This window comes from Montipora capricornis, chromosome 1, assembly GCF_036669925.1.
Source record: "Montipora capricornis isolate CH-2021 chromosome 1, ASM3666992v2, whole genome shotgun sequence".
Classification (NCBI taxonomy): Eukaryota; Metazoa; Cnidaria; class Anthozoa; order Scleractinia; family Acroporidae; genus Montipora; species Montipora capricornis.
This window is the reverse complement of record NC_090883.1, coordinates 18,091,138-18,116,137: the sequence shown is the minus strand read 5'-3', so window position 1 is coordinate 18,116,137 and position 25,000 is coordinate 18,091,138. Positions and strand designations below refer to the sequence as shown.

Sequence of the window (25,000 nt, the reverse complement as noted above, 5' to 3'; positions counted from 1 at the left end):
TGTCACAAATTAAAACCAGCAACATGGAACAACTTCCACACTCTGAAACCAAAAGACACGAGAAAGCAGTTAATTTAGTTTAAGTGCATCATCCCAAGCAGTTGATATGTTCTTGAAGTGTGCCATGTTGTTAGTGACTAGTGAAATACTCCTCAATCAATTCAACTATTTCCATTTTTTCCTGACAATATCCAACCTTTCCACAGAGGGTTTTTGATTTGAACTCATCCATCTGTCTTGGAATGATAGCTTGGCCTGAAACTATTTTTTTAACAGGTTAAGGCTTTTTTAGACCTCCTGCCACATTAGCCCTCACATTGCATTTTTTTTGAGCCCACTTGGGGTGAGTAGGGATTTTGTCTGGAATGAAACAAGGTCAATTTCCTTCAGTCAGGGTTTGAGATTTCAGAAGACCTAATTTATAAGTTAATCGTTGGACTAGACAGTACACCATTTCTTCTGTTTGCCTTCTTAATTTCCGCTTTACAGGTATATATATTAATAGGCTGAGTTTGAGTTTGCTATTCCTACACGTATTTAAATTTATTATGGCTCTTAAGATGTTTAAATCTTTGCACAATATATTCTGGCTTGGCACGTGATGACCTGAAGACACTAAAATCATGTGTACTGGTTAATGAATTCGAAAAGCACTTTAACATTTGTTTCCTTCTCGATCATATAATTTCTTAATTTCACCACATGTAATCACGTTTTCCACGAAGTGAGCTTTCAGTGGTTAAAGATCTACCTGAAATTGTCTTAAATATCGTGCTAAAATGATCGTTAGCCCACATCGAATTGTAGCTCGTCTTTCCCAAAACCGAATAAAGTAAAATAAACGTAAATCGTAGTTGGAGCCGAGGAAACAGAAATAGTTTACGGGGTAAGTCCTTTGTTTACTTTTTACTCTCCTTACCACAATGAAAGTATAAAGCAAGCACTTTTACTCAAACTGGATCCCCTTTTTTGCGTTTACTACCGCAAAGGTCTTCAGTCATACATGGTAAGTCATTTAGGTAATGATTCATCCACCAAAAAAAAATTCCCAGCAATATTTCATTCACAAACTCACGCACAGTTCGTTCCGTAGTGTGTTCCGGAAAGAGACCGGAAGTGCTTAAACCACGCACATGCGCACTCAATTGACCGCTGTGTTGACAGGAGTCAATTGACCATAACATTGATGTCCAATATCAAAGAAGTATGCTTTAACTAGCTAGAGTGCCAACTGGAGAGTTGCCTCCTGGGACGCCTCCTAAATGACCTCTAAACTTGAGCCCATATGGTTACGTGATACTGGTCACATTGGCATACATGGAGAGGTGGACGGACGGACGTACGTACGTACGGACGATCGATGACGTCATGGCTAAAAAAACAAAATTTGTCGGATGGATGGGTTACCCTCTTTTCTCAACTATGTTGCTCCGCGCTCACGCGCGCCTTCTGAGCTCCGCTAAAATTAAAGTAAGGCGGCCCACGTGCGATAAAATTTTGGAAGTGCTTTTTTTGCAGTCGCAATCTCTTTAAGAATTTCAAGTTTTCCGGGAATGAACGATAGAAAGTTTTGAAAATGTAAAACCTCTCCGCGAAGGCTTGCGCATAAAATACAATATTTGGCTTTCAGTAGACAATAATTTAGGACTTGCCAATGCTTTGTCCTGTAATGTCAGCCGTAGAGTATATGGCTTATGGATAACGTTACTGTTTCATTTGTTTTTTGATGCAACGTTTTTTTTCTTCTGCGTTGCATAAGTTGCCTATGGGGCTTTCTGAAATGCCGTCTCGATTAAGTGTAGCACGGGTTGGAAGCACGTTATGAATCACTTTATACTGAGACATTATTATTTTTACTTCATTTGTTACAGAAAATGGCATAAGATTAAACCTTCTGGATGCTATTTTCTGTAAATCCGTGGGGTAGAATTTTGGTTTCAGCAGTGGGAGGAATGAAGATAATGTTTTTATCTTTTATCTTTTGTTTTTATCTTTTAAAAAAGATAGGAGTCAATAGAACTTGTTTTTAGGATGTTGACTGTGGTATCGTGTGTGACGTTCGGACTAGGGTTTTTAAGACAAGCTTTCCAATTTTTTGTGATTGCGTTAACTAGGCCATACTATAGAGTGAAAGGAACTTTCAGATTTAATATCATGGGTGACAAATTACTCCTTAATTTAGGCGCGAAATTTCAGCGTTAATTTATAATTTCACATGTGAAATTACAAAATTGCCATGGTAACATCTCTTGTATCTCGATCAGAGCCATGATAGAGTCTAGATTTAAGACAGTGACCATTGAAGAAGTTACGAAATTAAAAGAAGCGGCAGAAAATTTAAATACGTGAAAAAGCACAATTAACTGGGTAAGAGTTTTTGAGAAGTGGTGTGACGAAAATAGCCTTGAAAAAACCTGGAGATGATTCTTCCCGAGCAGTTGGATAAAGTACTCGGGCGATTTTACAATTACGGTTGTGAGCGTAATTTGTCACCCACGACATTAAAAGGTAATCAAATGGTTTTCTCGTGAAATTAGGAAATAATTTCACTTGCGTTTTGTCAAAATTCTGATAATTTCACTCGTCGCCATTTGATTACACATACGAATTTTATTGCAAGTTCATTGCTCTTTCAAGAAATCCTGATTTTGGTTTAATATGTCGTTTAATGTCTTGGTAATACCGGTTTCATACCAATTTTGATAAAAAACAGGTTTTCCTCCCAACAAGAATTTTCCTGTTATTCCACAGTATTTCATTCTTAGGATTTGTTTTGGAATCAATACCCGTTAAGATCTTGAACTCGCACCAATACTCTAACATTTTTTATCAAACGTGGGAAGCGCATCATCAAGGTCAAATATACTCGTGCGAAGTTGCAATTTGTTAGGAAGGCTAGATCACCATGTTTGTGCAAGAGCTGGTTTGGAATTATTTTCCAGCAAGCTTGGGACTCGTCTTCAATTCTGTTGACCGAACTTATTTTAAGCGCTTTTTCCATGTTCTTAAAATCACACATTTTCAATCCGCTGTTTTTCTTTTCTCCAATTATGGTGTTTCTTTTGATCTTAGGGAGCTTCCCTGTCCAAATAAAATTGAAAATTAGCTTATTTATTTCTTGGATGTTGCGATCTAGAACAGGGAGCACAGAACCAGAATAAATTAATTTAGATATCCCAAGTGTTTTGACTATGTTAATCTTTCCATAAAGAGTTAGATTTCTCCGTTGCCAAGAGTTAAGCGTTTTCTCGAGGTTAAGTATTTTTTCACCTAAGTTCAGTCTGTTCGCACTTTTTTGGTTTTAAGAAAAGAAAACACCAAGGGCGTTGATAGGATCTTTTGGCCATTTAAAACCAAATGATTCATTTGTTCTGTCTTTACATTCTACTAACCACATTGCTTCGGTTTTAGCGGTATTTATTTATAGACCAGAATGCTCTTTGAAATCACTTAACACCCTCAATAGACTCGTAACGGAGTCGAGGAAGTCACCAACAAATACTGTTGTGTCGTCGGCATATTGACTTATTTTAAGCTCATGCTTGTTGACTTGGATGCCTTCAATAGTGGGATCATTTTTTATGGCTCTAGAGAGGAGTTCTATGCCGAGAACGGAGAGGACGCCAGACAATGGACAACCTTGTCTGACTCCCCGCTGTAGGCAGAAACAAGTCGAAGCATGACCGTTATTCAGAACACAGCTGGTAACATTGTTATAGAAAATCTTTGTCCAATTTTGAATTTCATGGCCGAAGTTGAAGAGCTGAAGTGTTTCTAAGAGATTGTCCCATTCAATGGAATGGAACGCTTTTTTGAAGTCCAAGAAAATGGCAACACCTTTTTGATTTAGCTCATCTGTGTAATGTATTAATTCGTAGATTAGCCTTACATTTTCACCAATGTAGCGGCCTTTAACGTAACCAGTTTGATCGGGGTTTATTAACGTTGGCAAGACTTTTTCAATTCTCTTGGCTATAACTTTAGTGATAATCTTGTAGTCACTGTAAACTGTAAACTGTAAACTTTATTAAAATACTCCCATCAGGGCTTTTCAGTATCTATTTACAATAATCAGAAACCCATAAGGGTTGGAACGTGTAACGCGCGTTCACAGCTTCGAATATTCAGTGCGAACTGATTGGTCGAATGTTCCAGTGCTAAGTACCATATTTGGAAACCCCTCGCTCTTGTTTTTCCAAATTACAAACTATAAAAATTAAAAATTAAAAATCCTCCCAAAGCAGGCTCTGCAATTTATAGTTAAAAGGATCCAACTGGAGGTCTTTCATGTCATCAGGCAGGGCATTCCGCGATGTTGTTGCTCGATAGTGAAAAGACCGCTGGCCGGACGCCGACTTGAAAAATGAAATATTTAACAGATTACTATTTCTCGTTGCCAAGGAATGTATATCAGATCTCTTTCTAAATGTATTACATAGGTATGGGGGAGCTAAGCTTTTGACGCATTTAAAGGCGACAACTGTATCCCTGTACTGAACGAGAAGATGAATCGGTAGCCAATTTAGCTCCCGTAATACTGGTAAGATATGCTCGTGCTTTGTTGTGCCAGGTATGATGCGAGCAGCAAAATTTTGAACGCGTTGAAGTTTTTTCAGGTTTCTCTTAGATGAGTTCGCCCATACGGAAGAACAATAATATAATTTACTAAAAACTAAGGCCTTAATTATAAGGCCTTAGTGATAAGGGTCTGCCTGTCTAAAACATACTTAATTCTGTTGACGTTCAGAAGAGAGATGGGCCTTAGATTTTCTAGAATAGTTTAATCCTTGGAATTTTTGGGATAAGCTAGATTATTCCTCGTCCTTGGCTTATAGAAATCATACCATGCTGGGAAGCAAAGTTGTAGCTGGCTAGCAGATCATGACAGATGTCAGGCCAAAAGAATCGGTAAAATTCAAATGGCAGACTATCAGTGCCCGGAGTTTTGTTATTGTCGAAGTCCTTGAGCGCATTTGTGCATTCTTCTTCGTTTACTAATCCTTTACAAGATTTCTTCTCTTCTTCGCTTAGTGCGGTTACGTTTTCTGGATTAAAAAATGGTGATTTTTTGAAAATTTTGGGATTGATATTGGTGGAGCGATATAACGACTCATAACACTAAGATTTCGAATTGATCTTCTATGTAACAATTTTCCCCAACTTTGAGTTTTGAAACCGTTTTGATATCATGATGGCGTTTTTCTAAGCTGTAGAAATACTTTGTGTTGCCTCCTTGGTCTTCACACCATCTCACTTTGTTCCTTAGAATTGCGCTCTGGCTTGAAGATCATTCACTTTTTTGTGCAGTAATTTTTCCTCATCACGATATCCAGTGACAATTTTTTTAAATAATGAACCTTCCTTGTTGTCTGGAATGACTTTTTCAACTTTGAAATTCACCGAGGGATTAATTAGTGTTATGACACCCTTACTATGGTTTGTGCCGTGGCTAAAGAAAGCTTTGCCATCCCATTCGTTTTCCCAGATAGGTTCAAGATCTTTGGAGCAGTATGATTCCTGCAAGAATATGAAATGATGTTTTTGTTTGTATAACCATCGAAAAACGGTTCGGCGTTTGATCGATTTATTAAGATCTCTAACATTTAGTGACAGGCATTTTAGGTCAAAAGCATTGGCAGTATTAACGGTGTTCATTTTAATGGCGGTTTATAGGAACACAAGCCAGGCGGAGTAATAAATAAACACTGATTTCTTCCGACGGAATTATGTTGACTCACGACAAACTAGGTCAAAAAATAATTTAACTTTTCCGCTGATTGGCTGCTGCGAGAATGTAAAGGAACGAAAAAAGAAGACGATAGTTCTAAGCGAAGCGGGTTGGTGTAGCATGAAAAGTAAAGGAAGTGTAGCATAATAAACTTGAAAGACTACAACTGCATAATGCTTAAATAAATAAACATCAACAAAAAGGAAATTTGGATACTTAGCTTGGTGAGATAGAGCCATTGACCCGGTTCTGTTTTGCCCAATTTTGGTTGCGTTTGAAAGTCGTAAATAAGTCAGCACACTAGGTAACAGCTATTTGATACTCAACTGGAATATTCGAGATGCATTGTTATCAATAAAGAGAGGCCTGTTGACTACTTTGCGTCGCGACCAGCTTGTTTAGCAGCGAACGTGGATTGTATAAGGGTTTTCCTTTCGTTGGGTGATATATGCTTCACCTGTATCTGACTGAGGACTTAAGCCGGTTTTTGACATTAAATAAAGCAACCCTGTCTTCTCTCACAACAAATCTTGCAATGATCGGGCGAGGGCGAGGAGGAGTAGCGCCATCGTGGTTTGCCAACGTGGTGAATTGTACGGAATCGAATCTCCCCGGCGTTCATTTTGAGATCATTCTCTTGAACACCGTAAATGATATCCTGGCAGCTTTCACCTTGACTTTCGGGGATAATCATGAAACGCATGTTTTCTCGTCTCTTATAGTTCTCAAGGGCGACGAGGTTCTCCTGGCTTTCTTTCAAAGCGGGTTTAAACTTTTCGTTCTCGGCTTGGAGCTTTTTCAGATCGGCCTGTAGACCTCGAATTTCCGCAGTTTGTTCATCCATCATTTTTTGGTGAGTGCTTTTTGAATCTTTGAGGGCTTTGGACACTTGCTGTAGGTCTTCGATGAATGCCCACGCGTTGTTCACCGGCGGGTCTAATTTGCAGGTCGCAGGTCGCAAGTCGCGGGGTGCAGGTCATTGTTTCACCAATACAGAAGCTAACCTTAGGCCTAATTAGGCCTAAACAAAAGTTGCTAGGCCTAAGGTTAGCTTTTATGAATGTTTAGGATACTTTCTGTATTGGTGAAACAATGGCCTGCAACCCACGACCAGCATGCGACCTGCAACCTGCAAATTAGACCCACCGGTTGTCCACAGAAATCTCTAGTTCATTCATTGTTGATTTGGCGACATTGATTTCCTGTTTGAATTCACACGTAAGTTCAGAGATCTGTGAGTGTAGATTGGAGAAATTGTCTTCCATACGAGATTCTATGGTGATTAATTTATCGAGGAGTGTTTGCATAGAGATAAGCGAGTCGGTCTCCTTGTTTCCCACCATTTTCTCGCTGTTGTGTTTGTTTCGTTTCGGAGTTGGCCTGTCGGCAGAGCTTAAACTTGACGATTCGTTCCGAACGCTTTAACATGAGTAGAAGCAGCAAACAACAAATATCTTCAATCACCCGGTGTATTGGTGTTAAAAAGACATCAATGGTTGCAATTGAGCTAGCCTAAATGGCCAGGTATGGCTCTTCTCAACTAAGGAATCACAGAGCGCGGAGACCACGCCCATCGGCCATGATTCCAACAAAAGGAAAGGAAAGGAACTTTAGTTAAGTGTCTAGTCGTTTTAGCGCTGGAGCGCTAATTGGGGACACTGTAAACTGAAACTGAACAGTGAAAGTAAATCAAGTCAAATGTCAGTTTTTGAGGGGAGGGGAAACCAGAGTACCCGGAGAAAACCTCTCGGTGCAGAGTAGAGAACCAACAAACTCAACCCACATACGACGCCGAGTCTCGGAATCGAACCCGGGCCACATTGGTGGGAGGCAAGTGCTCTCACCACTGCACCATCCCTGCACCCCTGCAAGATCATTGATTTCCCAAAGCCATACCGTAGGTTGGGAAGGGGGTAAAACAATCTCGTCCCCAGAGTCCGCTTTTGTTTTGGTCAGCACCAAGAACACGGACTCTGGCCGCTTCCAAGGCAGAAAGTCTGATTTGCGGACTTCCGGCTCGTCTACGCACTAAGAATATTGAAACAATTGTGGCTGTCAACAGTTACAAATGTGGACCTTCACTACGACTGCGCATGAATTTCATGGAAGTGGCCAGAGTCCGTGTTCTTGGTGCTCACCAAAAGAAAAATGTATTTGCTGGCGAGTTACCTTTTATGTGGCAAATAAAAGGTATCAAATGCGAAAAAATTGCTCTTGCAGACGACTCGTTACATAAAATGTGGCAAATTCCTGCCTCCTTAGTGAGCACCATTGGAGAACGACCAGGCAACATCGCCTTATTTCTCCTCTATCTCTGCTGTCCAATGCCATTACTTAACTATGAATTGTCAACAATTATATTTTTATCCGTATTCGTTATTCTTTAACAGAAACTGTAAATTTTTTATTCAGAATGTTCGAAAGCTAAAATATTCCTTATTCATATTCTCTTTAAAGCAGTTATTCATCATTCCGCTTCCATGGCCACCCCCGATAATGTTAAGTTGTTGCTTACCTGCGACATGATCTTCAAATCATGGAGTTTATCTTTGGAAAAATGATAAATTATATGCGGATTGAATAAATTTGATTGAGCAGTTCAAACAGACTCTTAAAACTTGACTATTAGTCTGTATCTTGGTTGTAAATTATCACTCCGCGTAAGAAACTGAAAACTTTTCTACGGAGGTTAAATTATGCTTGATTCTTCCTGCATATAAAGACAGGCGAGACACACATTATGCGTCTTCAAAGACGCACTAGTATATCGCTCTTCACTGCGATTTCAACTTTTGAACCCTTCCTCCAGTTCTCTGCCAAGCGGCAACGTGAACTTACAAAATTATAAGTTCTATGGAAAGACTAAGCACGTAACGGCGAATACGCCGTATCGAGTTTTTCTCTCACTCTAAACGCTGTTGCTTCCAACCCAGTTACAGCGAATGTTGGCTGATTTGTTGAAGTTGAATAAATTGGAATGATCACGAACAAGTTTTAACAAGAAACTATTAAAAAAAAAAAAAAAGGAAATAGTGTTTCGTTTCCGGAATGGTAAGGGCAGAAGAAAAGATAAAATACTGTAACTTGTGGGCCACTCGGTCTGTCATATTTATTTCGCTTCATGTATTAAAACTCTTCAGAAATAAAGATAAAAATGTGGACGCAAACTCTCTGAAGTGTGAGAAGCTTGTCAGGGAATATCAACCATTAAAGAGAAGAACAGATACTTGATTATTTGCACAATACATCGAAGCATAAAGTCTACAAATACTTATTTTACCTTCAAATGCCACTGCATAACATTTCAAATTTCATTTTCCGTGAATCTTCCATTACTTGTGTTACATGTGAACCCAGACAGTTAACGATACTAGCTTTACAATAACTGGTTACTGGTTAACCCAATTTATTCCTTCGACTCACCAGTGCGAAGACTGTTTACATTACTCATTAACACGAGAGGAGCAATAACTTTGGGTTTTTCAACAGTATATCGCTTTAATCTAACCCAAAATCATTCAGATAGTCAAAACTTCATATTTAGGACCCATTTCCTTCGCATAATGATTTGCAATAATACAGGTCCACGTGTTTTCAACTTTGTTTTTACATCTCATAGGTGTTCAGATTTTCAATTACAAACTCTGTTTTGATTGGCCACTCTATCTCACTGTGTAAATAGTTTACCCTGAAGTCAAAATAGATAGGAAACTAAACAAAAACGTGAACTTGTGATTTTGCATGACGTTCCGGTCACCATCGTTGCCGATCATTAGGTCTCCGGCTAATAATAGTATCGGACAGTTTTGGCCGTCTTTCTAAGAGGTCGAGGAGTGGATGACCGTATCTATATGAACACGATATCAAAAACAAAAAATTCAACAACAATGTTAAAATCTCCAATTACCGAAGCAGACCGGTTGGCCATTGACAAGCGGAGTCAAAGGACTTAAAAACGTTCTGCTCAAAACAATTTCAGCTTCTGATTAGGGGGGCTTGATCTCGCAAAGGCAACGCTTGAACCCTTCGGGCTCGCTTCCTTAGAGAACAAGAAACTACCACAAATGTAGAGTCAAAGAACGTGATACAGCATGGTTCGACTATTACTACTTTTAATTGATCATTTCAAATTATCGCAAATGACTGCTGCATTTTTCCCAGCTTTGCAGCGCTACATGATCAGTCCTAAAGGCGAGGTTCTGATAGCTGAAACCCAACGAAGAGTAATTTGTATTAAATTAATAACGATAAAACTGTCAGTGATAACTGAAACTGAACTTCAAGAAAATTGTCTCGTGATCAAAAAAGCCTGAGCATACTTCTCTCATCCTGAACACCAATACACGCCGTTCCAGCGGGTACCTTAATTAATGACGGTAATATCTTAATGGTTTTTTCACTTAATTCACTGTGATGAGAACACAGCTCACTGGTTAAATGTACAAGATTTTGCAAGAAAAAAGTAATTTAAAAATGGGGACTGTATCCAAACTGCCAAAGAAAATAACTTGTTTGCATTGCATTCCAACAAGTTATAATTTTCATTTTCCTGAAAAAGAAACCAAGGGAAATCGCTATATCAGCTTAATATATCCCCCATGTGTCAGTGGTATCGTCGGAACTTAATTTTCAACAAAAGCAATTGGCGATACAAAAAACATAAAATGACTGATACAAAGTCAACGTCATCGCCACAGTGATATGAATTTTCTGCATCGGAAGGACGCGTTATCACATTTATGATTGCAAAAAGAGGGATCTCGGCGAGTTTCGAAGCGAGCACCGTGACGTCAAGGCAGTAAGCGCTGTTGTCTTTTGCCTGCTTCGCTCGATATATTTTGACAACGGAGTCTGTAATTCCTTAAGTATATTACTGTCTCCGTTCCAATTCCAGTCACAGCACGAGCTGAAATATTTGCCTCATTTGTTTGGGATGTGATCCAGTTATTTTAAGAGAAGATCTGAACGCAGATTTTACAGTGCGACAGGGAAAACCGTGAACACCTAAAATATGTCAGGAATGCTTACTGTTTTTAAGCCAATCAAGTTTGAGAACTTCACACGCTTAAATCGCAAACTGAATAACCGTTATTAGTCGGGCTTAAAGGCAATCAAAAAAATCGTAAATGTCAAATTTTGCTTAAAAATGATGCTGTAAGGTAAGAAAAGACATTTCTTTGGCTAGAAAAGTTTATTTCTGCAAGTTATCTAGATCTATTTTATTCCCAAAACGACCAGAATGAGCTTAAATTAAATCAGTTACCCGGAAAACCCGAAGCTGACACAATTCTTGCTACGCCAACAACAATAAATTCTGTGCGTTTTAGACATATTTCAGGTATTCACGGTCTTCCCGGTCGCACTGCACAACAACGCACTGCAGGCTTTCGTTCCCCTCACTAGGAATTTCATCGAGCGCTATAGGTTGTCACATATATCTGATTAATCTAAGAGAAACCCTATTCGCCCGCTATTATACATGTACGTACACGTATGTCAGTGACTCAGCCTCATGAGTTTTAAGAAACGACGTTGATTTTTCTCCGTAATGTTGATAGATCTCACTATCTCACAGGATCCTGTTTTTCACTCTTTCCACCACCTTTTGAGCAAACTCTAACGCCTTTCTTGCCTTCTCTTCATTGTACACATCATTAGGAATCTGGGGGTAGCACATTCTGTCAGGGTAACGCATATGTGTCGAATCTCCAACAAGATTCTCCAGCCGACCGGCAAAATTACATAACTCACTGTCATCCAAATCTCTGCAGTTCTGAACCAAGTTGTGGACATTAGTCTTGTTAGCATCGTAATCATACTGTGCAGCCTTTAAGGCCTTCTCTGCAGCCTGGGTGAATAAAATAGAGTTACGACGATATATATATATATATATATATAAAATAACAGTAACTACTTTAAACTACGTCCAATGATAAACCAATGGCAATTACATTAAACAAATAAAACAATGTCAAACCAAAAAAAAAACAAAAACAAACCAACAAGGTATATTATCCTTCTACTCTGTTACCTGGTGGCATTTAAAGCAAACCCACTCGTAGGACGGTCTCCCAGAGGCAATTTCATTTTCACCAGCCTTAAGGTCGGCCTCAGCTTGTCGGAACCAGCGTTTGGCTTCCCCTGGTTGACGATTCCTTTCGCAAAAACTTGGAGGGATGTACCGCCATGATTTAGAGGAGGAGCCATAATTTCGGGTGAACCGTGTTTTGTAAACTTCTCTGTTCTTGGTGTGTTCTCTTGCGCGCGTTTCTAAAGTGGCGAACAATTCCTCGTATGAACCTCCAAGGCGAGAAACTTCATTCTTTATGTGCTGAAAAGCTTCTCGGTAGAACTCCTCGTCGCCTGGATTATTTATTGGATTCCACCGCAGACATAACCGTTTAATGACTAGCCGTCTTTCCTCTTCCGGTAATTCCCATGCATCCCTTATAAGATTTGAAATCTCCAGAAAGACCTCCTGCTTATTTCGCAAGCGTCCCTCTTGCTCGTCGAAGATCTCTTGCGGTCGGTGAAATTTGTAAAGGTTTACAGCCTTTACTACTGCTTCCTTGTCGTGACCAATACTTATCTTGTATTGCTTTTTCAAGCAGTCCGCATTTTCGCTTAAGACCATGTCGATTACTATTGCGTAGATGTAGATTGGAAGACCTTCTTTCAGTTGCAGACTTGGATCATCTAACTGATACCCTACGTATTCCCCTTGTTCAAATTCTTCAAAAGCATTATTCAGGAGATGATGGTCCTCGACTGGAATCAAGGTGCCAGGTTCAGGATAGATCCCCATTTCTTGTGCACTGATGCTGTCATCCTTCCGAATATTCATTGTATCCAAAAGTGACCAAATTGAGGATGGAGAGCAGCGCAGCATTTCAGAGATGATGAAAGACTTCTTTCCGAGATATTCCCCATACATTTTCACGATCACATCTGTTACCACGGATGTGGTGGAGATGGTATTACTCATCCCAGTTTCTGTATTGATGTAGATCTTCCATACGTTCTCCCCACAATCTTCAAACGTTTCTTGAAAGTACGGTACCATGGCTTCACTCCCTTCAATCAGAACGTTGTTGTGAAAAAGAGAAGTTTCTAGCCGTTCTACAGCGTTAAGTTGAATGCTTCTTAGGCGCTTCTCGATACGCAAAAACACGCTTTCATCTATGTCTTTTCTTTGAGACTTTGCGTGTCGTATGATTCTTGCGATTCCACGGCCAAACTGCAAAGACGATAGCCGCTGTCTCAGTGTCGTAATGTCCTGATTTTTCACTTCAGATTTATCATCTGGATTTCTCACTTTTTCCTTGACCTCCAAGGATAAAAATTTGGGCCGCAAGGGAAGGGGAAGTTTCATCATTAGATCTGCGTGGTTCATCATGAAAGATTTGCAGTTAACGTCCATATGGCTGAGATCAAGCACCATCAGTCGATCCAGTTTCTTGATACGTGTGCCATAGGTGGGAGCATCGTCGAATATCAGGTCAGTTGCCTTATGCAAGGAAACAGGAATTGTAGTAAGGGACGCATTTGGGGAGACAAGCGCTGCTGACATTGCTGGAAGATACAAGGTAGAAACAGAGGCCACATCTTGGTCATCGTCCTGTAACTTGTCAAAGAAGCCTTTCACTGCCTTAGAACAATCATGAATCTCGTTTGGATGCATGCTGGCACTCTTGCAACTCTGCTGCAGCATCGTTAAGACCATGGCGTAATGGCTCGTGTTAACATTCTTGGAGCAGCCTAAGAATTCGAACAGCAATCGAAATTTTCCAAATTCCAGAGGTATTCTGTAGAGAAAAGGCTTAATCTCAAGATGTTCATACATTTCAAGGACGGCCTGCTTTGGAAGAATAAACTTCCTTCCTTCTTCCACCAATATACAGGAAGTACTTTGGAGACCTATGGGACTGCCCTTTTGCAAATGTTCTTGCAGAAATATGTAAATCTTTTCCATGACCTCTGTTATTGTAGAGTCCTCTTGGTGCAAAAAGCCTTCTTCATTGTAGTTGCTTTGAAGATATGAGCAAAAGGTCTGACAGTGCCTGACAACGATATCAACCGATGGCTTTTTAATGATTTGAAGCTCTGAGAGAAACTCACTAAGATAGTTCTCACGGTTTTTTCGAGGAGGGCAATCAAGCTCAAAGCGCCTGTTCCGCGGATCAGCCCAGCTTGGAAGCAAATTTGCTTTTGTCCAGACGATTTCTTCAAAGTTGCAGACAACGGCTCTTTCAAAGGCGATATATGGGATATTTCCCCCTCTCTTTTCGGCAAAAGGTGGACAAAGATTTTGCAGTCGTGTCGAAACAGGATCTGCAGCCACAAAGGGAACATGACGTACGCACGATAACAGGCCTTCACTAACCACATTAGGGCGGGAGATCAGGTGACCGACTAAAATTTCAGACTTTTTCTTCGTCTTTTCAGTTCTTGCTGTTTCAGCTTCGTGCGCAACTTGCTTGGCATATCCAAGGAAAAGGCCTTTAGAAACCTCTGCCACCAGGCCTACCTTCTTCAAAAATGGTAACCAGTCGTGAGATGAGAAGGGTGTTGGAGGAAATTTCTCGTCTGATAACATTGTATGGAAAACTTCATTTTCAGGGTCATAGAAATTGGACGCTGTTTTCAACGTGCCTTCCCCTGCTGGAATGAATTCAACCATTTTCAAACACTCAAGGAGCCGTTCTCTCTGTCTCTTTTCTTCGTCTTTCTCTAATGGATTTTCCAACAAGACAAATTGACGAAGGTACTGAAGGTGAGCTAATCTTCCTTTTTGGCTTAATTGTGAAAAGCATTGCAGGATAAACTGCGTGTAGACTTCCATAGGTGTTACACTCTTCACTCCTAAGAACGTATACAGCTCTGACAGGCTACTGCAGGATTCCAAAAACAAACAGCCCAGAGTTTTTTCAATAACACACATTCCGTTTTTGGGGATCTGGGGTAAAAGGAAAACATTATTGCCCTCAAGCCGAGAAACAGTACCGCCAGCCGTTGGAAAAAACGGGAGCTTCCTCAACGTTTCTTTGTCAGCCTCTTTCAAATATTCAAAATGGCGGCTGAAGTAAGCCAGAACAACTTTAGAACTTGACTCCGTTAACATCTCATCAAGGGAACGGGGATCGGTCTTCAGCTTCTGTTTCAGCACTGTTATAAGGGAATGGGGTGTCCTCAGAGATGCGACTAATTGTCGTGCTATGTCATATGATTCTCTTTTGATTAGAGTTGTCCCAAAGCTTTTTTGCGTTAGTACCTGCCAATTAAGCTCTGGTAAACCCAAATTCCTCAGAATCTCTACAAGCGTTCGGCTGGGCTCGCCACAATCAGTGAAATCAACGACAGACTCTGCCATACTCAGGGGGACCAAGAGATGACAAACGAGTGTCTGCTCTTGGTTCTCACTCCCAGGAGTTCGTGGGGTTACCCGCTTTGTCTCAGTAGCTGGAAGAATGGCCCATGATGATAAAGGTGAGAGCAGGTCAGGAATATTCAAGTCTACAGTTTCTTCGCTTGAAGCTGCTTCCTTCATAGCATGATCGACAAACTCATGCAAAAATCTCCAAACTCGGTAAATCCAGTCACGATTTGGTAAGTAGCCACCTGGTGCATCAGGCAACCACTCGGCATAGTGATCTTCACTACGAAAATGGGGAGGCAAGTTACAAGGCAACTGAGATGAAAAAATCTCAACATCCAGGGGTCGGAAGACAGACGAGGCTCTGCTGTCAGCACTGTTGAAAATTTGACGGCGAAGCTCTTTGTGAACAAACAGTGATTGTGATTTTGGCAAGATATCCTGATACTGACTCAAGCACGTCGGCTCGCTCTTACTAAAGATGTTCAGAACGAAATCATCAGTAAGAAGCAATGGAAGCAAAGAAAGATTATCGACAAAGTGCTCTTCATCCTTGCAGTACTTGAGGACCCTAATCACCCCTTCCTTACATTGAAATGGTGATTTGCTGACATGACATGGAACAAGTCCAATTTTACAAGGCTGGTCCGCCTTATTGAAAGACTTGTACAAGTCCATAACCGCGCCAGGGGAAACACAGCGGGTGTCTACTCCAGCTTCTATAAATGAATTAAAGATATCCATTGATAATGCTACTAAGTTGACACCAGTTTCCAAAAAGGTTTCTTCAAGTTCTGTTTTCTCTTTAAACCTAGAGTCTTCGCGTTTTTTTCGATCTTCTTCATTTTCAGAGTATTGTGGCGGCAACGCAGCAAAACATCCTTTTATTTCAAGGTTGTTGAAAAATGTCATATTCATGCCTCTTCCAGTCGGTGGAAACCAAGTTAATTGCACTCTGTCTGCTCTGGAGGATATTTTTGCACGGCTAACACGTCTTGCTTTCACAGTTTTTACCACGGGAAGAAGGCGCAATTTCTTTGTATCCATTTTTTGGTAAACTGAATTAACCACTATCCTCCAGTACGGGCCTTCATTAGGATGAGTTGGAAAAAGCTTCTCATAGGCGCTTAGTCGTGATAACATAGAAGTTCTGCTGCTAAAAGGATGACAAGCATCCTCTTCTGAAACAGGTAATTGTAAAATTACTCGAGCTTCAGTTAAGAGGGTGAGATAGCAAGAAGCAATGACATCACTTAGCAAGGCTTTATTCCAGTCACTCCTGTAGCCGCTTTCTTCAGCACGGCACAAAGATCTCCTGCTTTCATGCTCCAAGGCAAAGTGACCATTAATGTGCACTGGCAGGTCAGTTTCTAGGGGAAGTGGAAGAAAGCAGAAAGCTTTCTTTTTCCTTTCGTCTTCTGAGCTTGAGTTGTTACTTCCAAGGAAGCATGCGACACCGCCACGAGGAAGCATTCCTAAGCGATCATCCCTAAAGGCACGAATTATAGTCTCCCCTACAGGTTTCTCAAAACCAACTTGTTGGACAATCAACCAGTTCTCTTCATTTCCAAGGTTGTCTCGTAACCTCATAGTGTACATATATCTCTTGACTTTAATGTCTGATGGAAGAATTTTCTCGGTCCTCACTCTCTTACCTTCTGCTTTTAAATAATCAGAGAATTCTTGCCTTTTTTTCTCATCCTCCTCCGACATAATGACTTCGACAGAATAACAATTTAGCAGAATTCCTTTTTCATTTATCTCAGAAATGCTTATCTTCTTCACGTTGTTGACAAAGAGGAGAACTTCAAAGAGCTCCTTCTCTAGGTCTCGCATCATTGCATCCAGTTTCGCGACAGTGACAGGAATTTGTGATATTCGTGATTGTTTAGCCATTTTTTCTGACCTCAGAGGGAAACGAAACAATGTTCCATTCTCTAAAGGGAAAATGTCCTCTAAGTAGCAGAAGAAGACATCTGGAAACTTTTCCTTCAAAGTACTGATGTTTCTGAACATCCTGCCAGGATTTTCCTCAGTTGAATGGCGAACGTACTTGCAGTGTGGATCGAACACGCATAAAACATCTCCAATTTCTTCACCTTTTGATATGAACGACGGCACATCCGTCAAGTGGTAGACAGCATTGAAGCCGACTCCGTACTGACCAGTCTTGTTTGGATCATGTTCCTTGCTACCCTCCCCAAGGCTACATATGCCTTTGATATCGGCATTGGTGAATGGCTTGTTGTTGTACACACACAGTGCAGGACCTTGTATCGGTTTCCAACTATCTGCAAACACTTTCTGGTCGCGGTGATATCTGGGATCTTTCACAAAGCAAATCTCAGTTGCTTGCGCGTCATCAGCATTTTGCAAAAGCTCTTTTAGAATTTCTTTGTTGCCTGGGTAGCTTTCCAGAATGCGCTTTAAACGATTTGTGAGCTTCTCCTTCTGACCAAATGGAAATCCGACGTCATGATTTTGTAAAGCTTCCTCCCTATGCGTTTTCACTCCAAGTTGTGTACAGATTGGCCAAGAGATACGCTCGTGGACAAATTGTTCTTCTGGATCTTCAGGCATCCATGGACAGTCTTTGACGCATAAATCAGATGCATAACGCATCACTCCCCTAGAATCTGGCAGGCAAATCGATTCATACTTGTTTTCTGGTGAGGGGTCTCCTTTTTGTTTCAGAGCCTCGGAAAGTTGGTGTACCATGTTAATAACCGCTTGCAAGGTTAGTTCATCAAGCTGCATTTCACGGAACGTTTTGTGCACGTCACGAAGGCTAGAAATGTAGTCTGTTGCATGGAATTCTTTCCGCACACCAGCAAGTTTAAAGAGTTCACAGTAGTCTTCAGCTAAGTTTTCTGGAAGTTTGTTAAGGTAAGGGGAGCAGTCAGCCTTGACTTCGAAAGCCACATGGTCTGGAGAAAAGAACCTTTTCCCGACAAGGATAAATCTTGTGGGAAAAGCAACATGTGGGCACCTTGTCATTCTGTCCTGAAAAAATGAATAAGCCTCAGTGCAAACATGGCGTACTTCTTCGTAACCCCTTCCGATCAGATCCTCAGTGTTGAGAGAGATGGCATTCTCGAGTTGTTTTATGACATGCTGTGTTGTAACTTCTTTGTCTTCCAACTTTAACAACAGTTTCACGTTTGGAGGGATTTTGCAGTCAGCCAGCAGCTCTGTGCAACACACAAGGTACTTCTTTTCCACAAGGAAAATATCCTTTGGGGGAACCAAAGGCTTTCCTTCCTTTACGAAATGATCAGCTTTCCAGGTAAGAGGGAACGACTCTGGTTTTTGTAAAACTGGAAGGAATGGTGCTTTTAGGAGGCGGCTCAAAACCATTTCTGGAGGTTTGTCATTCTGGCGTTTTAATTTCTTCTCCATGAATTTAAGTATGGCCTTCACACGTTTTAAAGCCGCTTTACTGTCGACTGCATTCAATCTTTTGACACTCTCTGCCCTCTCAGCAATATCTTCCCACGGAAGATCTTCTGAAGTCATTCCAAGTTCTTCAAGCTTTTCGAGTCTTGCAGTTTTCAAAAAAGTATCGTCACCGCATGGAAATCTACCATCTTCACGACAAAATAGAGCGGCAGCCTCTCCCTTAGGATTCACCAACTGGCCAGGACACCGCAGTCGGGACCCCCTTGGTGTTGTTGGAATGCAGGCACTCCCCTTTAACAGTTCATCAAAATCCTTCGCATTTCGATCCAAGGAATGCAATACCAGAACATCTCTCATATTTGGGCGAATATCTGAAATATTCGGGAAAAAAACCTCCACAAAAAAGCGCCTTCTGTCGTACGTTTTTTCCACTAAGGACGTTTCAAGGCCACAGTCACGGAAGGAATCAAATACATCACTTGGTAAATCAATGACCACGTCTTTTGCTTTTGAAAACTGCTCAAAAACTACAAATGAAGCTTCTCCTATCTTATGATCCGTGCGGAGATCTGGATGAAGAAAAACCACCCGAGAAAAGTTGACCCATTCGTTTCCATCAAAGAATAGGTCCTTGGCTTCACGTGCAAGCTTGTAGTAGAAAGACCTTACAATAGGTAAGCATTCTTTGTTTACTTTAGTTACTTCAGAGGCTTTGGGCCACAATGAATGAAACGCATATGAATCATCGTCAGGGGCAAGTGATTTCACATCCTCAAGGAGGGAAATGTAGGCAAACGAGATGGAATCTTCCATTAGCTTATTGTTCCATTTTACCCCGGTGCATTCCTTGTCATCTTCTAGTTTCTCCTGCAAATGCCGTCGATTGGAAGTCACTGCAAACGCTCCATTTATGTGAACAGGAAGACCGCTATGTATCGGTAAAGGAAGGTAACAGAAAATTGTACCGTTAATGTTTTTTTCATCGGACCACTTGACGACAGGCGAGGGCAGGAACTTCCCTGCTGCAGTTGGGACCAATTGAACAGCAACGCCAGCTGATGGAAGAAGGGCGGGATCTCCTCTTGCAAAGTCCATCGCCTTTCCTGTTCCCATTGATGAAACAATAAGCCAGGTTTCACACTCTCTTAAGGGAGGCTTCTTCATGTTAAAGAACTCTTGACCAGAACTGCTCAAAACACATTCGATTTCCACCGCAACCGAAGACTCTGGAAATCTGCAACTCCCTCCACTTTTTGTAACATAGGAGCACGCCTGAAGAAAGTTACTCTGTTTGATTAGCTCCCGCTGCTCTGCACCCAGCTTTTGAGAAGTGATCGGTAGATTAACAGGGACAGATAGTGGTCTTAGAATTCTACCTTGCGATATTGATTTGTTCACCTGGCATAGTAACACAGGCTGTGGGGTTTGGCAGGATGACGTCAATAGGCTATATATCTTCAGACTGATGACGTTCTGCGTGAACAAAAGCAGCAACTGCGCTTTGTCCAGGATCATTTTCAACAACGTTCGTATTTCTTGGTCACTGTAATGTAGTCCTTTAATTTCACTACGTCTGGCCTGCTCTTTGGTTCTTAATGGGAATCGAAACAACGTTCCATGAAAGGAGTTGTCATCTTTGTCCAAACTTAGATCACACCCAAAAATGTTGTTAAATGGTTTGAATTGATCACGGTATTTTCTCAGTCGCCTTGTATTTTTGTTTAAGTCAATCTTTATTCCAGGCTTGCTTTTGTTCCTGATTAATTTACCCAGATAGCAGAAGTGGGGATCAAATATCACAAAATAGTTTCTGCTGAGAAACATAGGTACATCTGTCAGGTTGTAGACAGCATTAAATCCAAGCCCAAACTTCCCTATTTTCTCAGTCTCTTGTTCTTTTGTACCACCATTCAATTTTGTAATGTTTACAAAATCTTCATCACGAAACTCGGCGTCGTTATAAACCCACAAAGCAGGACCTTGACATCCCTTCATTCCCGTGTCCATCAGACTGGTCAAGGCATCTTCGTTGCTTCTTTCATCATAGAGGAAGCTGACTTCTGTGGCACCAGCGTCGTCTGCATTCTGAATTATCTCTTTTGCTACTGAAAATCCATCCGTGTACTCTTCTAACAGCCTGTTAAGCCTGTCTGTAAGTTTTTCCTCTTGTCCAAACTCCTCTCCCACAGATAGTTCATCGGGATCAATTAAGCTGTTGGTTAGGGTGCGAACATTAAATAGTTCAGCGGTGCTACTAGGAACATTGGGATGAATTGGGATGAATTGTATGTCTCCATCATCGTTGTTTAGTAGGTCCCATTCGCTTTCACAATACACACAGTTTTCAGCAGGTGCAAGCTTCACAACAAGATCCCCTTCTACGTACGTTGGAATTAATACTTTGTCCTGAAGTTCCTGAGGCAGTTGATGACCATCACTTGGCTTCACTTCATTAAGAATTGCAATAGATAACTGTAAGTCTCTTTTGACTTCCACTAGCTCAAAGTCATCCTCTCTTTGGTCATACTTCTCCTTGATCAACTCAAGTACACTAAGAAGAACCAATTCATCACATTCCTTTGGCATTCCAGACCTAAAGAACAACTCACTGTACTTAATCATTTCTTGGGGAAGGGAATAGATGTAAGGCGAGAGGTCAAGGGAAGGCTTCTTAGAAAGCATAACAGACGGAAATGAAAAGCCGTCTCCATTCCAAATCCATCTTGAATTACGGATTTCTTCCAGGGCGCACTTCAAATCAGCCTCTTCGGCATGGGAAAGAAAATAATTGTAAACATCTTGGACCTGCAGCATATACAGTGGCTTTTCATCCTGGGTGTAACAGTTGACCAAAAAGTTCAAATGCCTTACGACGTCCAAAATTTGGGGCTTCTTGTCCCAACCAAAGTATTTGGCCAACTTGCTGGAGGTTTTAGTTTTGACAATCGGCTTCACAGATCCGATGAGGTTAACGTTTTCGTGACTGTAAACTCCTGACGGCTTGAAGAACATCGGGCCATTTTCTTTAGCTTCTCCGCAAAAAGGAAGCCCCTTTGGAAATTTGTCGGGTTTTTGTTCAACTCTACGTACCCAAGAAATTTCTTGAAGCAGTTCTCCTAAAGGTTTTTCATTTACAGGTTCTTCAAGCGTTGACGGGTTACTTTCCAAGTATGCTATGACTGCTTCTGCCTTTGATTCTGCTACTAATATGTCTGGGATTTCCGAGATCTTTCGAGCACTGTGGTAGAGATCTTCAGTGGTTATGTCAGCCTCACTTTTCATACCAAGTTTCTTGAGAATTGCAAGTACTGAAGGGTCGATGAACTGATCTCCTACTGGAAACACATCCTCGTCTGCAAAAAATCTACAAAGCAGATCACTTCTTGGATCAAAGATGTCTTTAGGGCTGACACGACCATTCTTCGTTGGCACAAAACGCAATGTTCTCATTTCCTCTTCAAATCGTGTTCGGTTACCAGCATGATTATCGTATCTCTTAATCACAACATCCATAAGTTTGTCAATTTCATCATTGCTATACGTTCTGTTGTGAACACAAGGAAATATCCCTTCCACCAGAAAATCAGTTGTTGCCAGAGTTTGTATGTTTAGCAGGCGAGCTAACCTTCTCGAATCTTCACCTCTCGTGTCAACGATTTTTTTTTCTTTAAGGGGAGCCACTGGAAAAACGTATGCATCTTCTGGTGCAGCCCCCCAGACGTCTTTCTTTGATACGAAAAACTGTGACCCTCCAACAGTCTCGAATAATGGGAGAAAGTTTAGAGTGCGTTTTTCTTCTGGATTCAGTGACGAACACTCCGAAAGCAATTTTCTCAGTGAACGTTTCTCGTCATCTGTAACTTTCTTGTCCAGCAATATTGCTGAGTGCATTCCCTGACCCATCTCAGAGGCGGAAACTGCCATGGCCTTCAAAACACCGTGGACAGACGGCCGGTGGACATACGTGCCTACGACACTAGGGTGGTTTCTCAAAAAGTCAGGCAAGGCTTTCAAGACAATCACCCCGAGCCTCTCCAAAGCGTCCTTCACATTTTTCTCCAAGCATTGCTTGCCCAACTCTTGTACGACAATTTTTGATGGATTTTTTAGTTTTGTGAGGGTGACTTTTGAGAGCTCAAGGGGAACCAAAGGGAGGTTATTCATCTTGGAGAGGTCTTCTGCCGTCTTAAAATGTTTGCTTAAGTACTCCCATATGCACCTCAGCCAATCTTCTGTTGGAGACCACTGTAGCTCATCACTGTTTGACCTGCCATCCGTCAACATTTCTCGTAGCAGATGAGGTACATGGTATTTGGTAAGCAGTGTTAACTGAGTGCAACCTGTAAAAAAAAATGGGAAATGAGTCATGGTCTTGTAGTTTGAAAACTCCTTTGCATGGTTAAGTTTATAACACGAACATAGCATTCGAAATAATCCTCAGGCTGAGGTCTACCGAAACTACAAAAGGTGCCACGAATTTAAGAGGCAGCTGTTTTCTTTATCTTTCTATTGATTGCATATAACTGAAAGACTCAAACGTGTAACAATAAATGGCACAAGCTTGTGCTGCGTGGAACGTTGTTTAAAAGTTCCTTCTGTTAGTCCAATGTAGTTCTTTTATTTAAGAGGCAGCTGTTTTCTTTATCTTCCTACTGATTGCATATAACTGAAAGAGTCAAACGTGCAACAATAAATGGTACAAGTTTGTGCTGCGTGGAACGTTGTTTAAAAGTTCCTTCTGTTAGTCCAATGTAGTTCTTTCCGGTTGTCCCACTTTCTGTTATTACGTCGGGGTGACACAACCGGAAAGAACTACACTGGACTAACAGAAGGAACTTTTAAGCAACGTTACACGCAGCACAAACTTTCTTTTCGGAACAGAAACTATTCAAACAGCACGGAACTATCAAAACATATCTGGACACTTAAAGACAACAACACCAATTTCACAATTAACTGGAGTACTTTAGCGACCGCTCTGGCCTACAGCAACAGAAGCAAACGGTGCCACTTGTGCCTCACAGAAAAACTAAATGTCGCCACGAGAATAAGTTTTACTTAGCAAATTTCACAAGCCGCCAACAATAGCTCTATAGAATCTTTATTTCATACGTAGATCAGATCATCACACTAGTGAATTAATTAGCTACTAATCTAATTTGTATATAAAAAGGTATGTTCTTAATTGAATAAAGTTCTGTCTGACGAGCGCTTAGGCGCGAAACTCAGAGTCATTGAGAATCGACGCGCCCTCTTTATGTATAGCCTGAGTTAAAGTTTGTGAGTCGGTTTTTGAATTTGTCAATCATAGTCAGTATTTATACAGGGCGCGACGAAAGTGCTGTCCGATAGCCCGGGGCTAGTGGAATGACTTGTCGAGCTAGCGTTTTCTTATCGTAGCTTGCCCGACGGGCAAGCACCGTTGCTTTCTCTTTTCTGGTGATAAATTGAGCTTTTATACCAAAAAGTGTGTCGCAGAAAGCTCCTGAGAGAAAAGGATAACGTTATGAGGCCAAATGAACGTAGCGTGACAACGTTTTGCGCCGCATTGTAGTTGCGTACGTAAATAACGTCATGACTTTTTCTGCTTACATAAGCGACCGAAATATATTTTTTGAAATGACAATATTTGCCGACTGACAGCGTGCAGTGCAAGATAATAAGTCTAATTAAATTCCAGCCAAGTCACGGTGCAGTGGATTTTCTCGGAAATTTAGGTGCGTTTCGTTGGGAAAATCCAAACCGGATTCTTGTTTCTAGGCCCACTAAAATTAAAAAAACAAGAAAAAACTCGCTTGAAGAAAAGCTAGGCTGGTGCCGTTATCATCCGATAAAAAAAATGAAAACAAAAACACGCAACTCGAGTAATTTAAAACATGATGTTTTCTCGCTTCTGGAAGAGTTTGTCAGCTTGACGAGCTTTGAAGAGAATTTATTCCATCGAATGTCGACTTCAGATTACTTCAGATTACAGTGGTAGTAAAATTTAATTGACCGATCGCAACGTTCATGGCATTCACAAAAATAACTGTGTTGTGATTTCCGTAGCCTGTGTACAGCCGCCCACTCTCCGCAGAAAAAAAAAGAATCGGAGTGGAGCGTCTGTGATTTACCGTTGACAGGAGCCCATTACCGTCAAAATGTAGTAGTTCTAAAAATAGAAAGATACGGGACAGGGTAGACTCAAGGGTACAATACAGATGGAAGCTCCGGGTAATGGGCTCCTGCCGTTGATAATTGTGTTCAATACCACGTGATTTTTCCTGGAATGTGTGGAAAATGATTTGATTAGTTATTACCCATCGATCATTACATCATTGAAACAACGAGTTTTGCTTGACTTTTATTTTTATTTCTCTACATCAACACTGTGAGAACCACCGTGACAATTTTTTCTTGTGCAATTTGCGTACGGTAAAAAAATACGAATTAAAATATTTTTGAAAGAGGTTTTTCTTTTAAAGCACGAGCGGAATTGTTATCTATGGAGTGTAAAGTGG

At 41.0% G+C, this 25,000-nt stretch overlaps 1 protein-coding gene across 1 annotated transcript in view; it reads right to left on the bottom strand.

Annotated features, from left to right (window-relative positions):
• LOC138059761 (uncharacterized) overlaps positions 1-25,000 on the bottom strand; it is a 63,944-nt gene that overhangs the window by 17,949 nt on the left and 20,995 nt on the right. Inside the window, 6 exon segments of the mRNA XM_068905371.1 lie at positions 3,493-3,855; positions 4,845-5,045; positions 5,433-5,517; positions 7,625-7,756; positions 11,301-11,576; positions 11,760-22,840. Of these exon segments, the coding sequence (XP_068761472.1) occupies positions 3,493-3,855; positions 4,845-5,045; positions 5,433-5,517; positions 7,625-7,756; positions 11,301-11,576; positions 11,760-22,840 (12,138 nt within the window).